The sequence below is a fragment of the Mirounga angustirostris genome, unplaced genomic scaffold, assembly GCF_029215605.1.
Source record: "Mirounga angustirostris isolate CCGP_5_RB_7025 unplaced genomic scaffold, mMirAng1.0.hap1 SCAF_7, whole genome shotgun sequence".
Classification (NCBI taxonomy): Eukaryota; Metazoa; Chordata; class Mammalia; order Carnivora; family Phocidae; genus Mirounga; species Mirounga angustirostris.
This window is the reverse complement of record NW_026991715.1, coordinates 24,090,606-24,108,284: the sequence shown is the minus strand read 5'-3', so window position 1 is coordinate 24,108,284 and position 17,679 is coordinate 24,090,606. Positions and strand designations below refer to the sequence as shown.

The 17,679-nt window shown below is 42.0% G+C and overlaps 1 protein-coding gene across 3 annotated transcripts in view; it reads right to left on the bottom strand.

Annotated features, from left to right (window-relative positions):
* The window catches only part of SLC27A6 (solute carrier family 27 member 6), a 65,015-nt gene extending 47,915 nt beyond the window's left edge, over nucleotides 1-17,100 (bottom strand). Inside the window, exons 1-3 of one of the 3 annotated variants that reach the window (XM_064595851.1) lie at nucleotides 17,023-17,100; nucleotides 15,844-16,535; nucleotides 4,740-4,943 (exon numbers count right to left, since the gene is read on the bottom strand). In XM_064595851.1, the coding sequence (XP_064451921.1) occupies nucleotides 4,740-4,943; nucleotides 15,844-16,324 (685 nt within the window). In that variant the 5' untranslated portion in view covers nucleotides 16,325-16,535; nucleotides 17,023-17,100. The other 2 variants (XM_045892085.3, XM_045892091.3) reach the window with 2 other exon arrangements.
* Between the last annotated feature and the right edge of the window lie 579 nt (nucleotides 17,101-17,679).

Sequence of the window (17,679 nt, the reverse complement as noted above, 5' to 3'; positions counted from 1 at the left end):
TAACATGCACCAACGCCTTCTTCATTATCAACATCAGAAGGCTTTGCTGTATGAGAATCAAGTGACTTTTCTAACATTAAATGGCATACTAATAGAAATGATCATATTTATTACCATTACAATCAATTCAGCTCAAGGTTTTCAGTTGTAAAACACCAGTTCGTATTAGAGAGAGACGCTTTTCATAAAAAATGTCAATTAAATCTTTAAGGAGGCTGCATGCATCATGGTTTGCTACACTCTTTGATAGTGTTATCTTCATAAATCATGACATCCACTGTATGACCAATTCTGTACATGGCTCTTCTCTCATCTCCATAAGAGGACCCCAGGTTGCTTAGGATTTAAGCTAAAAGAAGATGACATTTGTATCACGTTCCTTTTTTTTTTTTTTTGGATGGCCTGTACTTTTTTTTTCTTTTTTTCCTTTTTTTAATTATTATGCTCACTTTCCCTCTGTAAGATCATTCACAAACTAATTTTGGAAGAATGTCAATAAATGCTTTTGGTATTTGTTCTAAAATTCAGAAAATAAAACAAATGATAGCCAGATGGCTTCCACCATACTGGTAGAAGTTATGAGATTTATTCTCCGGAAATGATGAGCCTCCAGAAACATGAGGAAGAAGAAATGTTGAGCAAACAAGGGGAATGAGAGAAAGTTTGCTTATTCCTCTAGCTCCCTTCTACATTTTACTCGTTTTACCCTTCGAGGTGCTTATCTGAGGAATCTGAATCTACCAGTCAAAACTGAAAGATGCTGACAGTCATGAATCCCTCAACAAAATGTCCTGCATGATGAGATCAATCAGTCCACAAATTTTACTCAGGCACACACAGCTTCGAGCTAGGATCTGTTTTGGGGGTTTCTGTGTATGTTTCGGTATCTGCACTTTAAATATGAACTGACAGCCAAAGGTCACCAGCTATTTAAGGAAATCCTCTAGGATAAAGGATAGAGACCAAAATAAACCAAAAGATAAGAGGGTGCTGGCAAAAAGAGACACAAGGTGGAGAGGAGAAATTTTCAAAAAATTATCACTACTACTCTGAGAGATACAAGATAATAAATAATCAATAATACAAAAATAGCCCGCTATAAAAAAAAAGGGGGGGCATCTTCAGAGAACAGAGGTTTAGAAGATAAATCTCTCAAAAAGTGGATGAAAAATAAGAGAAGGAAAATGGGATAAAAAAGATTGGAAAATTAATAACTCAGTCCAGGAGGGCCAATCTTTAAATAAAGTTTGAGTTTCGGGACGCCTGGGTGGCTCACTTGGTTAAGCAGCTGCCTTCAGCTCCGGTCATGATCCCAGTGTCCTGGGATCAAGTCCTGCATCGGGCTCCCCGCTCAGCAAGGAGCCTGCTTCTCCCTCTTCCTCTGCCTGCCACTCCTCCTGCTTGTGCTCTCTCTCTCTGACAAATAAAATAAATAAATAAAATAAATAAAAAGTTTGCATTTCAAAGACAAAAGAATGAACAAACAAACAAATACAAGAGGAGGGAATGGGTAGAAAGAAGAGCAATAAAGAAGGAAAAAGAAGGGGATGTAGAACTTTTTTTCTTTAATTTCCAAGTACCTAGAATTGCAAGATATGAGTTTCCAGACTGAAAAGGCCTACAAATTTACCAGCAAAATGGATATATAAAAGTCCCAGTACAAGTCATCACCAGGTTAGAGACTACTGAAGACTCCCAGAAGATAATAAAAATCCCCAAAAAGAAAGAGAAAAACAACACCAGCTTGCACGTCAAGGCTAAGAAATCAGAAAGAAAACGACGTCTCATCATGGGTACTGGAAGTCAGAAGACGGTACAATGTCCTCAAACCCCAGGATAAAAATTGTGTCTAACCTAGAATGCTACACAGACAAGGATAAGAGTATTTCCGGACGTGAGGACTTAGAGAATTTACCTCCTAAATACTCTTTTTTTTTTTTTTTTTAAGATTTATTTATTTTAAAGAAACAGAGAGAGAAAGAGCGAGAGAGCGAGAGAGAGAGAGAGGGCGCGTGCACACAAGCATGGGGAGGGGCAGAGGGAGAGAGAGAAAATCTCCAGCAGACTCCCCCCTAAGCATGGAACCTGCCATGGGGTTTTATCTCATGACCTTGAGATCATGACCTGAGCCAAAATCGAGTCTGATGAGTCTGATGCTCAACTGACGGAGCCACCCAAGAGCTCCCCTCCTAAATACTTTTTAGCAGACAGCTAGCTACTACTGAAAGCAGTGCAGTGATAAAATGAAAACTAAACTGAGGAAACTAATTTAGGATCTAGGAATTACGGGATCAGAAAAAGGAAAGAACTGAAGGGAATTCCCAGGACAATGGTGAAAAATAAACCCAGGACAGCCAGAGAGCGAGGGGTTGACAGTGAAATCATGGGGAGGCTCCGGGAAAAAGGCGGCCAAGAACAAGGCTTGACAATATACAGACTATCTTATCAATATCAAAGGTGAGTTATCTTTTTGACAAAGGGGCGAGTACGAACCAGCAATAGGCGTATAGAAAACTAAGCAAGCAAGCAAACAAATAAAAACAGTGGTTAATTCCAGGTTGAGGGGAATTTTACATGGAAGGCAATAATAGTGTTTACTAAATTGCGATAACTGATACCAATCCAGTCAAATTTCAAGACAACGCGATATTAGTGTGACGGGGAAAGAAAGTATCTGCACCAGAGAGAAAGAAATGAATGGAGAGAGAGAGTGGTTGGTGAGAGAAGACAAATCCTCATTTCCACCATGGAAAATCAGTAGATAATTTTCAGTAAGCATCTATTAAGTATCCAGTAAGATACACATTCCATGCAGAGAAATGGAGGTGATTCCAAAAAGAAAGATCTAAAAATACTGAATGTAGTTGGTTTGGAGAAGGAGAAAAGCAGGGTACTTTTCTCTAAAATTTCTAAAACTATTAGAATTTTTCATCTCTGTGCTATATAACTTTAACATAAATATCAAATAAAATAAAAATCAGTAGTGCTTTTGCTTCTGGCCTGTTATATAAATGCATAGAACAATCTGGTTTCAATCTTGGAAAACAAAAGCTAGTAGCTCTGGGGGCACCTGGGTGGCTCAGTCAATTGAGCGACTGCTTTCGGCTCAGGTCATGATCCCAGGGTCCTGGGGTCGAGCCCCACATCGGGCTCCCTGCTCAGCGGGAAGCCTGTTTCTCCCTCTCCCACTCCCCCTGCTTGTGTTCCCTCTCTCACTGTGTCTCTCTCTGTCAAATAAATAAATAAAATCTTAAAAAAAAAAAAAAAAAGCTAGTAGCTCTGGCTTGTTATTTTTTATTTTTTTATTTTTTGAGAGAGAGAGAGAGTATGTGCAAGTGAGCAGGAGGGGCAGAAGGAGAGGGAGAGAAAATCTTAAGCAGGTTCCATGTTCAGTGCAGAGCCTGATGAGGGGCTCAATGTCATGACCCTGAGATCATGGCCTGAGCCAAAATCAAGAGTTGGACACTCCACTAACAGCCATCCAGGGCCCCACCCCCACCCCCCCGCTGCCTGTTCTCTTTGGGCCAAGGGTGGGGAGTGGTGAAGAATGTTTGGAAGACCACTCACTTTCTATTTTTCACAAGAAAACAGCCATACGGATAAATTGGTTAAATACCTTCCGTTGAAAGTTTTCAAAGCATATCATTTCTGAAATTTCATTGTCTCTTTCAAAGTCCAAAGTCAGACTGAATGTATGCTGACAACTTGAGACACATTAGCACTTTCCAGTTCATTTAACAAAGCTGTTCTAGACAATGTCAAAAGTATAGTCTACTCTCCAATCTAAAAGAGATCATTGTTAGACTCTAAATAGTAAATAAAAAAGAGACAGACACACACACACAGAAAGAGAAGAGAACACGAGAAAGGTAAGAAAACTTTACTGATGCAATAGTAGTTTGCTTACAATACCACCTGTGCCTAGGAAATTAGTTAACAGAATATTTTTCATTTCTCTAATTCAAACCCCCAGTCATCTTCACATTAATGACAAAAGCTTATTTAGCCTACCATAAATACCATTCACCTTTTCCTAAGAGTCAGTCAGGTTTACCATTTCTTTTGAATTCTTAGGCAGTTTAATTATTCTTTTTATTTTGGGGTGTTACGATTTTTTTACCTACAAAAAGGGAGGGGGGATGTTTAGTTACTTGATTCTATTTTGCATCTTCTCCCAACCCCCCACTGCTTTCAAGACTTCCTGTTTGTCACACATTCCAATCTCCCTAAGGAAAAGCCCGAGAGCCTACTACCTGTGCTTAAACTACAGCTATAGCTGGATTGTGTTTAGGATTTAAGAGGGTACACAAGAACACAGAAGACTGTCTTAAAGTAGACCGATGGATTTTTTGATCCAGGAAGATAATTAGTAAACTAATCTCTTCATTTTATATATCAGGAATCTTAAGGAACAGAGAAGTCAGCAGCTATCTTGCCAAAGAAGTTGGCCAAATTTCACACTCTGAGCAACTGGGCCATATCAAGGTCTGCACTCAGTCCAAGGTCTTCAATGACACTTGAAGAAAATCTTTCTAAATGAGACAATGGCCAAGTGAACATGGGAACTTGCCAAGTTGCGGTGAGAGCAAAGTCATCCAAGTTTGAGAGTTCTAAGATCTAAGAACCTTGGGACTTCTTGGATGCGTGCTTGCTCAGATGTTTGGTGAGACCCATGGTGACTGCTGTTGCTTGGAAATATGCTGCATTCTTTTCAATTCTCGACAAGAAATGGATCCTACCTGTTGTTCCAGAGGTAAAAATATAAAGATGAGGAGACTTGAGGCTTAAAGCCACATGGAGGCTGTGAGGCATGGGCTTGTCAGACGCTGTGCCCAGTTTTTCTTTGAGTGAGGTTACGCCTTGTGGAACAGAATCGTTCATCCCCCAAACAGTGATACCTTCTGGGAGGCTCGGAAGGATTTCTTCTACAGTTCCAAGCAGATCTAAAAACCAGAGGTTTAGGAAGAGATAAATAAAACAGGAATCTCAAACCATTAACTTGTGTTTTCTTTTCTCTGTTGGAACAGGGATAAAATGTCACTACGATGCTGACTTCCTCTTCATTGGGATGATTGATATCATAGCCATTTTACCATTCCGATTCAACGTGACCAACTGGAAGGGAAATCTGGTTACCACCTGATTTAATAAATGCAAATAGGCTGATTCAAATTGAATTCTGGAGACACCATGATTCAGATTATGGCTTTTTCCCCCCCAATGTTTTAATGAAATTCTATTTTTATATTCTACTTTAAATCTGTGCTCAGGATACCACAGTAAACATTTTCATTGAAATATACCTCGGTAGCTCATTATTCCACAAAGCCATCTGTGTGTCACTGTTTAATTCTACTATAATGCAATATGTTCGGGAAACTCTACTGACCCCTCCAGAGTCATGAGATCATTATGGTTTAGGGACCGTTTCAGAGCCAAAAGTTAAGTGAGGAAATTTAGAGATGCCCTTTTCTCTGGATCAGGATAACCAAAGGTGAAAGTCTTTGAAAGCAAAAGGAGGAAATGAATGCCTTCCTCAACAGGCAGGAAGTTCCCAGTGCCCAGCAAGGTGCAACAATGGCAGGTGGGAGCAGGCTGAAGAGAGCACAATCTCCATCGGCAGCAGTGGGACCCAAGGCCCACCTAGAACCAATGCCAAGCAACAAGGAAAGCAAGAAGTAGAAAAGCCTGAAACACTGGTGTCTTCAGGCCTGAAGAACTTGAGAGTCTCACAAGACCAAGGGTCAGGGCTGCAATTCAGGTTTCAGAAAGGAAAAAAGGATACAACTCCCAGGAAGCCTCTACTGTACAGAAAACAAAAGAACACTTAGAGAGGAGAGGCTATGTTGCATTAATTTGGGAGACTACACCCAACCTTCTTACTTAATTTGGTCATTAATGTAGAAGAAAACGTCATTTGCTCAGGAGGAGCTGGGGTAGAGAAGAAGAGAGGCAGAAGGTGGGCGTGAGTCCCTGAGGAGGAAATATTTATTAAGGTACCCAGCACTCTGTAGACATAAAGGAAGCAGAGCATCAACATTCCCAGAGAGTCTTTTGTATAAGCCAGTGAGGCCTCATATTTTTTTCTAGAGTAAAGACACAGTTATTTATAGTCTTTAAATACCTTTAAAATTTAACACTTCCCTACTTTAATATGGATCTCTAACACGGAAGTTTGACACTTATATTCCACAAAGGTGCTCTAATTTTAGTTTGGTATTCCTATAAAACGTCATACTTGTTTAAGATATAAGGGATTTCTGAGTGCGACGTTATTTATCTTAAACTCTACCTTAACGTCCTTAGAGATATTAAGCAGTAATATCCCACTGGCCTTTGGAGTTAATGTGAGGCATGTCAAAGAGTACCAGCAACTGCCAGAAGCTAGGAAGAGGCAAAGGAAGACTTTTTCCTAAATCCTTTAGAGGGAGCATGGCCCAGCAGACACTTTTATTTTGGACTTCTAGCTCCCAGAACGGCGAGGGAATAAATTTCTTTTGTTTTAAGCAACCCAGTTTGCGAGAGTTTATTATAGCAGCCCTGGAAAAAGAATACACCAAGTCACAGGTTGGTGGACAGAACTGTTATTCTAACCTGTGGCTAATTATCCCTAAAATCTATACATTACCTCATAAAAGAAATCAATTATAAAAAATAATGTTATTAAATGTAAAATATACCCTGGTAAAAAGCTCAAGTACATGTAAATATGAACCTTTCCATCCAATTATATTTTTTTCTAAATTTTTTAACACAACTTCAAAAATAATTACAAGATATATTCTGCTTTGAAGCTGAACTCGGTGTTCTGCATTAAACATTTTTTTTGGAAATGGAAATCAGTATCTGGTAACCTCAAAAAGCCATCTGTCAGCCACTATTTAGTTCTACTGTAATATAATACATTTGAGAAAAACTCATGATTTAGTTCCTCAAAATCTATAATCCAGACTGATCACAAAGAAACAGCAAGAGAAACATGTCAAATTAGACCAAGTAGTTCACAAATGAAACCTGTAATACAACTAAGGAAACCCACAAAATGATAAGGAGTTCATATGCAGGGGGTAGGGAGGCCGACTGGGACTTGAACTTTTTTGAATTAATTTTTATTTCTGTCACAAATCCACATAAAATAAACTGTAAGAGTCCAGAGTTTCACTGAGCATACACAGCATGCTGCTAGCTACAGATTGCTTCGGTAAGAAGTGAAAAATCACAGGGAATGCTGGGGGAAGAATAAGCCACAAATATATGAAAAAAACCAGGACAAACAAATGATTGAGACTTTCTATTTTCTTTTAATTTCGTGTTGTTGTTTTTGAGAGAGAGAGTGTAGGGGTGGGGTGGGGAATGGTGCGGGGGGAGGGGCAGAGGGAGAGAGAATCTTAAGCAGGCTCCATGCCCATCTCAGAGCCCGAGGCAGGACCCAACCTCACAACTCTGAGATCAGGACCTGAGCTGAAATCAAAAGTCAGATGCTTAACCCACTGAGCCACCCAGGTGCCCCAATCTTGTTTTAATGACTCTTTCTGGCAATTTCAATGTGTAAGTACAAGTCTCTGAGTTGACTCATTTCATTATCTTAATTTCAAATCTCTCGTCTGGAATTGTAAATTAACAGCATAAACTTATAAAATGTTTGTAATGATCTGTAAGTCTAAGTAGGCAAAATAAGTGCAAAGAAAGTTACCATATGAGTAATTGTGGCTCCATATCTTTTTTGGAATTGTAGAGTCTAAAGAAACACTCAACGTTTACAAAGAGTGGGATGAGTTTTAGAAGAGAAAGGAAGTGAGCAGGTTCCTAAGAATTAGAGGAAATAAAATTTAGTTCCCTTCAAAGGTTAAAATTAAATTGACTTAGCTGAGACATTCAGAATTCTACAGAATTTTATTAAATTATTTCTTCAACAGTCGTAGGTAATGTGGTTGAGGATAACGAAAATTGAAATAAAAATCTGAAAAGTCTTGTAGAGGATAAAAAAAAATGACGATTTATTTATCACTGTCAGTATTCCTTAACAAAATGAAAAGGTTCAGTGTCATTTTGAAAGTAAACTCTGAATAGTAAGTCCTGATGCAAAATAGCACGTTTTTATATACCTCGAGGACACCTGGCTATGTTTCATGAAGATTTACTCTTCAGTGAAGGGTACTACCATCGAAACCTGTTGAACTATAAGCCCTCAAATGAATGACGTGTGTCCTAATCCATACCTCCGCTCACTGCCCCTGGCGCACACACACTGTGGGTGCTGGAGGGAGATCTGGGTATGGAATTGAGCTCTGCCCATGGGATCCCCTGGAGATGCAGGTCTTGATAGAAAACCGCTATAAGAAAATGCAACACCTGAGGGCGCCTGGGTGGCTCAGATGGTTAAGCGTCTGCCTTCGGCTCAGGTCATGATCCCAGGGTCCTGGGATCGAGTCCCGCATTGGGCTCCCTAATCTGCGGGGAGCCTGCTTCTCCCTCTGACCCTCTACCCTCTCATACTGTTTCTCTCTTGCTCGCTCTCTAAAAAAAAAAACAAATAAATAAATAAAATCTTAAAAAAAAAAAAAAAGAAAAGAAAATGCGACACCTGAATATTTTATGACCTTGAGCAAAGTCTACCTCACAGGACAAGGCTGTATGATGTAGAAGGCTTTCACAGCAATAGGGTCCTTTTAAGAAACTCATACTATTTCTCAAATATGCAAGGCACTTCATTAAGTAGTGCTGCAAGCATTAAAATGGGTACATTAGAGGGCTGCCTGGGTGGCTCAGTTAGTTAAGCATCTGACTTCAGCTCAGGTCATCATCTCGGGGTCCTGGGATGGAGCCCTGGGATCAAGCCTCAAGTTGGGAGTTGGGCTCCCTGCTGTGCAGGGAGTGTGATTCTCCCTCCCCCATTCCCTCTGCCCCTCCCCCGCTTTCTCTCTCTCAAATAGATAAATGAAATCTTTAGAAAAACAGGTAAATTATGATCTCTGCTCATGATCCTTCAGCTCTTTTTGTACCAATTAATTTGTTTCTACATCATCTTGTCTCTTATTCACATTACTGACACTATAAGTGCAAGGAGTAAAATTTAACATATCCCTCTACTATGCCATTAGTATGAATTATGTTATTCATCCTGCATTAAAAGCTCTTAAAGTTATCTTATTTTACATAAAACAAGCTAATGCTTCAAAGGAATAGCTTGTAGTTCTTAATACACTGGCAAACACTGAAACTTTTAGGCATGAAGACAACTTATATGGAATTCCGGGACAAACCATTGAGCTTTCCACATTCCAAAGCAATATTCACACAGAATCCAAAGTGAAATTATAGGTCTCACTTCATGCTTATAAATGCCCTCCTACTACTTAGAGCCACTCAACAGGTTTTCCATAGAAAGCATGGGCAGGCTCTAACAAAATTGATGCTTAAGTAAGCAATATCCTAAGGCAATTCATATCAGGCCAGAAACTCATCTCACCATGAATAATGTGCCAGCTAGTCTAACAAATATTAGTTTATTAATAATCATAATAATCCTAGGAAGTGCACAGAAGCACAAGTCTTTTCGATTGTGATAACATATTCTTCCCTGAAATGATTTTATTAGCTGCCCTGAATATATGCAAACAAGTTTGTAAGTGGGCTTATGTGTTTTCACGCTCAGCTGTCCCCACGTTTTGAGGGACAGAGAGCATATTTATTATGGGTAAAATTGTTCAAGAAAGTAAAAAGTAGAACACTTCATTTGATTTTATTTCCAGCACATCTCCCATTGCCAATGAATAATTATTACCCAAATGGGACCACAACGCCATGATGTATTTGGCTTGCTATTTTTCAATGACAAAGTAGTAAAAACTAGTAAATGCACGGAAGAGCTCTCTAGACACAGACTAATCAGTAAGTAAACTATAAATTGGCAAAAAGGCAATTCCAAGGTAATATATCTACAAGATTCATACGCCATCAGAGTTATTTTCCACATTCCTTTCTGGTTATAAGTGGAAGAATCCTCCTTTTCTCGGCCAGAGAAGAGCTAACCATCTGGCTCCTAACTTCTCTGACACCATTCCAGCTCTAGCTCCTGAGGGTTGGGAAGTAGATATGGTCACAATGCTACGGGGGAGGACAGAACAGCTGCTTAAAACCAGTTCGCTTGGGTCCCGGGCCATGTGCCTGGATCTGCCTCCTGATGGCCATCTGCCCATAGCAAAGGCAGACACTTTTACTTTGCATATATGTCTCTGCTTCTATGCAATTAAAAATAATTATGGCAACCATTTATTGAATATATACTATGGTCCAGGCACCCTGTCGTGTTCTTTACATTTAATTTGCACAAGACCCACTGATACTCATTGATCATCTGCTATGTGTTAGCAGTCAGTTAACGTCAGAGTTAGGGTTTAAGCCCATGTTTGCCTGACTCCAAGATGTGTATTTCTCCCACTTAGCCCTGCCACATCTCTGAGTAGGCACAATCTCCTTTTAAATAGTTTTTGCTCCTGCCAGCATTCAAACATCATTCCCTTACAGTGAACACATGTTCAGCAGATAATGTAAATAAGAACCCCAGTCAGTGTCCCCATGATCAGAAAAGAAAAAAACCACACGTGTATCAGTGCTTAGAACACTGTCTTTTCCAGCTAGGGAATCATGAAGCCACTTAACCTTCCTATTGAAATGAGCAATTTTCTTTTGGGATGGAGGCCATCTTTGACTGAGCTGAGTCTAAAATGGAAAATAAAAATGCAAAACAGCCATTCATTCTACTAAATATAAGTAAAAATACAAAAATGTTCTAAGAATGAAAATAGATGTGAGGTTATCACAATACCTGGGTTAAATAATAAAAGTTTACATGAGCCATGTTTCTTATCTATCTGAATACATATTCCTTTCTATAAAACTTAAAGGTTCTTTATTTTTCCTCTAACCCTTCCTCTTGGTCTTTAAAAAGCAGATGCCTTTATGGCTGAAAGTCATTTGGAGAATTATAATGGCACATTTGCCCTGCACAGTCTGAATGCAACAGTTCAGGAAAACTAACAGGGCAAATCTGCATGCCTTACTATAAATTATTAGAGCCGCTTCTTATGAACAGGAACACAAAACCCTTCCAAACATGTTGATACCATTGAATCCAAAGTAAGAGTTCAGGGTAATATTAATATATATTTTTTAGTTATACACTTAGAGTAATTTTTGTATATTAAGAAAGGAGAAAGTACAAAATACATACATGCAAATAAATCCGAAACTCTGGAGATGCTTAGTGTATCTAAAGCGCTTCGTACTTTTGGGGAGTCATGATTCTAACAATTAGCAACATTAATATAAAATAACACAACAAAGAAATTCCACTGATACATCTACTATCAAAATCAGTTACCAAATGGACATCAGAGGGACAATTTATTAGCAAAAATATGCAAGTAAATAAGAAGTTACGGAGTGTCCATATGTACCTCGTACTTTTTCATGAGGTCATTCATTCATACTGGCAATAAATATTTGTTGAGCATCTCCTTTGTGCTAAGTTCTGAGAATTTAGCAGTGAACAAAACAAACTTCCTCCACTCAAAGAGCTTACATCCTTGTTCTGGGCCTGGTCCTGAGTCCGCACAAATAATGACTAGAACTTGACCATTCTACTGGGTCGCTGTGAATAGTCATACTACACTTGAGGCAGGAGCGGTTAGTGGAAAAGGTACTGAAAAGAAGTAGGTGGATAGATGGAAGGTGAGAGACAGTGAAGGAAAGGGGGTGGGGAGCAGGAAGGGATGGGGAAAGGTAAGGAAAAGATGGCGATGGGGGAAAGAACAGGAGCAGAAGGACAAAGACAAAGGTGTACCCAGCAGGCTTTCACATCAGAAAATCCCAGCTCCAAACTGTACATTGCTTCTTCTACATGTGTAAGCTTGAGGAGATGGTTTGCCCGCTCTAAACCATGCTTTCCCTCCCTTTAAAACAAGGCTATGGCTGTAATGAGAGTCACATAAGATAATATACATATAAACAATTTGTAATTCATAAAGTACTTTAGAAATGGAAGAGATTATTATTATTTATTGTTAACATTATTATTATTTTTGCTAAATGGGTCAAAGAATATAATTACATAGACTTTTTAAAGTGATATCCAAGCATCCCAACATTTTCCTGTTTTTTCTAAGTAAAGAGAATAGCATATAGAGGTAGATGATAATCTTGGTCACAGGCACCATTAGTAATAATCGAAGTTGAAATATTGGGAGGAAAGGACTAGGTTTAACCTAAGACTATTTAATTTTCAATAAGCATTGAAATTTCCAGGGAAATCTGAAATGCCATTTAATACATCTTCAAAACCACATTATACAGATAGGAAACTTCCTGGCAAGTATTTTTGAATCTTCAGACTGTGAGAGAAAGGAGTAAGAGTTTTAAAAACATTTAATTTTTTTCTAGTTATCTGTATATGAAAAACCTGGTATCTTAATATTAGCAACCTTTATTTTAGTATTTTTATAAAACCGGAATGCATATCTTTTCCTAGTTATATCAAAAGGGGACTGACCAGCCTCAGAAACAACTGGGCTATATAGTACAACACAGTCTTGTATCAGAGATGAGCTTTTGAATCTTTGCTCTGCAACCTAAGTTGTTCTCAGTGAATATCTTTCCCTCTGCTGCCAATATATAGCTCTGTACCTGCCTCTTGGAATCACTGAGAGTATCTTTTACATAATCAGCCTTGAGTAAAGGGCAACTGTTAATATTTTTGTTAATGACAGTAACAATTTGCCCGGGAGATTAGTTGACATCTTTTCCTTTGACTTATTCCTGAAGACAGAATTATAAGACATTATCTGGGGACTCCTGGGTGGCTTAGCTTGAAATCCACTTGATTTCAGCTCAGCTCATGATCTCAGGGTCCTGACATGGAGCCCGGCTTTGGGTCCCAGGCTCAGCAGGGAGTCTGCTTGAGATTCTCTCTCTCTGCCCCTCCCCCTGCTCACTCTTTCCCTCTCTCAAAATAAACAAACAAACAAACAAACAAACAAATAAATAAATAAATAAAATCTTAAAAAAAAAAGGCATTATCTGGCCTGCCTATAGAACCTGTTTGAAATCGGTTCTATATAACTTCTGGAAAATAAAATGTTGTTAAAACATACCAAAGTAAGGTGCTTGAGGTCCTATACCAAACTACTTACCAGCCTTTCTTATAGCTAACACCAAATTAGATTGTAGCAGCAAAATCCAAGCAAGTTTCCTTATTAAAAGCCTCAGATGACTTTATAATAATAATAATAGCAATTATTTCAATTCACTACAGCTCCAGTTAGTACATACCAGGCACTCAGCTAGTCACTTTACAAAAGCTACCTCATTTAATCTCAGAATTACATTGTGAAGTAGATTGGTTTTGTCACCATTTTACAACTAAGTAAAATGAGACCCAGGGCAACTGATGACCTTTTCCTCAATGACAGAGCTAAGAAGTGGTAGACCATAATTGAAATCCAAATCTGTCTGGGTTATCTCCATCTAAACCCTTTGACTCATTTCTTTCTCAGTACACTTTCCCCGGGGATATAATGGTTTAATGATGATACATCTCCATTAGAAACACTCCATGAGACTCTAAGACCTCTAAAATTTAAAGCTCTAAAAACTGCATGTACATATTGTTCACTAATTTGACTCAAGATGCCAAGAATACAGTATTTCAGGCTAAGAGCTTCAAATACAGAAAAGTCCCTGTGATAAGCCACATCCTACCAAAAAACAAACAATAACAAAACAAACAAAAAATACACAACCCAGTAATTACATAAAATACAATTGTCCCATCTTTGAAAAACATATGTAATTTATATATTCTAAAGATATGCTAAAAAGAACTGTTAATAAGATTTAAGGTTGGTTTCTCCACCTATCTATTACTAAGCATATTGACTAAATGGTTTTGGCTTAAAACTCCAGCATCCCAAATCGGCTTTTATATATAAAAATTCACCGTTGGTGTAAAAGTCAAAAACAAGGAAACAATGCAATTTAGTTATTGGCAAGCAAAGCAAGACTTTGGCACAAGTAGAACTGCAAAATTAATTGTTCCTAATTAGGCAACCACTCAGTCAAGAGCCAAGTTTGACTGTTCTTTGCTGAGAGGTAACCAGCCCTATACACTCTCAGAGGAATCCCTCAGGAGACTGGCTATAGGATGTTTCTCAGGTTGGCTTCAATAACATGGCCACTGAAATCTTTTTAGGGATACCCTGGCCCTCTTAGTTTGCTCTTGTAAAAGGAATTTATGGCTTTATCAATTTTTAGCACAACCAAATTTCGATTTGCTCTAGAAACTGCTATCTGAATTAGATTGAGCAATAAAATGTTGGAATATATCCAGAGATGAATGGTATTTTTTTCTGCTGCATTCACATTTATCACTTGCCCCTGTTCACCACGATGTCAAAATTCTGTATGACTCATTTATCCTACTTATTGTTACAGTTCAGAGGAAGTTCATCACACTAGTTAACCTCGTTCCAAGATAAGGGATTGAATTTCAGTCTTGGAGGATATGACTACTGAATGAAAAAAAAAAAGGAACAAAAAATAGACAAGAGAGACTATTCAGCTTCTCCACTCCTTTAGATTAAACAAGATAAAATCAGTGCTTGAGTGTAAACATTTTGCTACTTTCTCAGGTCACAACTTGAGCTGGAAGGACAAGGGGAATGAGCAGAAATGAAAGTCTTGAAAAACTAACTTTTGTACTATATATCCCTAACCCATTATTGTGTGATATGCAAGTGTTATAGGATAAAGGTTACTTGTAAAGTTCTACACTTCCGAGATCACTAATGTATAAACGTAGATAATTTTTCATAATTGCTCTATAAATCTAAAAACTCTATATGAGGTGTCAGTGTGTATCTCTTAGTCTAAACTACTTAAGTACTTTCACTAAGGCCCTTGCTGTGGATCCTCCTCATCCTCCACCTGCCTCTCCTCGTGCAAAAAAAAATATGCACAAATCCATTAGATTACACCAAATAAGTATCACTGGTCATACTTCAATTCCACTTGGTTGTGCGACCCATCTTCCTAGGTTCTTTGTTAATTAGTATCAACCAAAACCTTTCCCTTGTAGTTCTGTGTCAACATGTGCATCCAAAGCCTAACTTCAAGGGAGGAGGGAGAAGACTAGAACCTACTGACAGGGGGAAAAAAAAAAAAAAAAAAAAGATGACAGACAGGGCTGGGGTAAGAGAGAGAGTCTGCCAAGTCTGCCAAGAGCCTGCCCACTGGCTAGGAGATGGGAACCCAAACTTGCTAGGCAAATCCTAGCTTGCAAGCAGTGCAAAATAAAAGCAGACATGAAGATAAGAATTCATGCAATTCAGATTAAATATATTTGTTCTTCAAATGTAGTCAACCTTGATAGTGTTACTATTAGGGGCAGGTAGGTATTCTGCCATGAAATCAAGATACCTTTCCTACTCATCAAATAATTTTGTCAGTTGGGACAAAATTTTAAAAATACCAAGTTCTATCTCTCTGTGTTCTTACATTCACTGAAGACATCAATAACCATAAAACTGCCCCCTCTCCCCAAAACAGTAAGAAGCAGAGGATTCTGAAAAGTTTTTAAACTTGTCTTGGTATTTACTCATCTACAACCGAGAAAGTGGTGGAAATGGGAGAGGGAGAATTAAACCACGAGTCATAGAACTGTAAAACTGTTTTGTATCCTTACTATGCACACTTCATCACATACCCAAAGTATTAATTGTGAACTGTTCTAACAAAAAAGGGCGGCGGGGGGGGGGGGTGTCAGGTGACCCTCACCCGGTACTTTACCTGCGCCTACCACGAGGGCCCTGGGCTCACAGCTGCGGATACAGTGCAGAAGGGAGTTGGAGCGAACGTTGGAATTGAGGAAGGCCACCACGCAGCCCAGCTTGGCCAAGCCGAACCACACGTGGACGAAGTCAGGCTCGTTGCTCATCAGCAGAGCCACGGTGTCCCCCCTTTTCAGCGTGGAATGGTTCAGGAAGACGTGGGCCACCCTGCTACTCCTTTTGTCCACATCCTGATAGGTGTGGATGTCTCCCTCATAGATGATGAAAGGTTTCTGGGGCTGCTTCTTGGCAAGACTCAGGAATTTATCCAGGACAGTGAACAGCTCCCCTTTGAGTACGTACATCTCCAACCGAATTCCATAACGTACCACCTTCAGCAGGTACCAGAAATCGTCCCAGAAGTAAGGGAACGCGAGTTTCTGCAAGAAATGCAGGAAGACTAGTCCAGCCGCTAGTCCTGCTAACCATGACAGCAGCATGGGGGCCACCGGCACAGAAGGCAGCTGGGATCCCAGCCCTTCTCCCCAGGTGCAGCTCTCCGCAGAGACCGCAGGTCCTCGGGGCCTCAGGCGGGCACCTGCAGTTCGCGCCACCGTTTCCGGGAGGGAGAGGGTAATCTTGAGAAACAGAATCAGAAGGGTGCGCAGAAGAAGTCGCTCCAACGGATGCTGGGCATAAGGCTTGGGTCACCTGGCGGATGAGGGGAGGGCGCGCGAAATCAACGCGGGCACTCGCAGGGTCCTCGGAACCTAGGAGCCCGGCTCAGCGCCCCTGCCTGGCAAGAGCCCCAACTGCGGCCCGCGCCCTGAGGGGTCCTCCGGCCCCCTCCCGCCCTCTCCCCGCAGGCTGGGGCAGTCCCCGGAGCCTCTGCGGTCCGCAACAAAGCCCACCACCCTCCGGAGAACTACGTCCAGGGGCAGATGCTTTCCTTCTGGGGACAGGCTTTCCGGCGGCTGCAACTCGGAGGCTGAACTCGAGCCTGGAGACGCTGGGGTGGCGGCGGCTGAGAAAGGCAGCGACTTCCCCTCCTAACCCACCAGAAACCGCGCGGGGTGTCTGGGCCACGCCTGGGTCGGGGCTGCCCCACGTCCAGTGAGATCCGGGTCCGAGCCCCGCCCCGGCTCCGCCCCGCGCCGCGGCCCGGCGCCCCGCAGCTCCCTTGGGACGCACCACGCACCGGGTCCCCGCCGAGCGCTCCCCGGTGACCCCCGCGCCCGCCCGGAGTGGCTGCCTCCGCCCCGCGCCGCGGCCCGGCGCCCCGCAGCTCCCTTGGGACGCACCACGCACCGGGTCCCGGCCGAGCGCTCCCCGGTGACCCCCGCGCCCGCCCGGAGTGGCTGCCCCCCGGTGACCCCCGCGCCCGCCCGGAGTGGCTGCCTCCGCCCCGCGCCGCGGCCCGGCGCCCCGCAGCTCCCCTGGGACGCACCACGCACCGGCTCCCGGCCGAGCGCTCCCCGGTGACCCCCGCGCCCGCCCGGAGTGGCTGCCCCCCGGTGACCCCCGCGCCCGCCCGGAGTGGCTGCCTCCGCCCCGCGCCGCGGCCCGGCGCCCCGCAGCTCCCTTGGGACGCACCACGCACCGGGTCCCGGCCGAGCGCTCCCCGGTGACCCCCGCGCCCGCCCGGAGTGGCTGCCCCCCGGTGACCCCCGCGCCCGCCCGGAGTGGCTGCCTCCGCCCCGCGCCGCGGCCCGGCGCCCCGCAGCTCCCCTGGGACGCACCACGCACCGGCTCCCGGCCGAGCGCTCCCCGGTGACCCCCGCGCCCGCCCGGAGTGGCTGCCCCCCGGTGACCCCCGCGCCCGCCCGGAGTGGCTGCCTCCGCCCCGCCCCGCGGC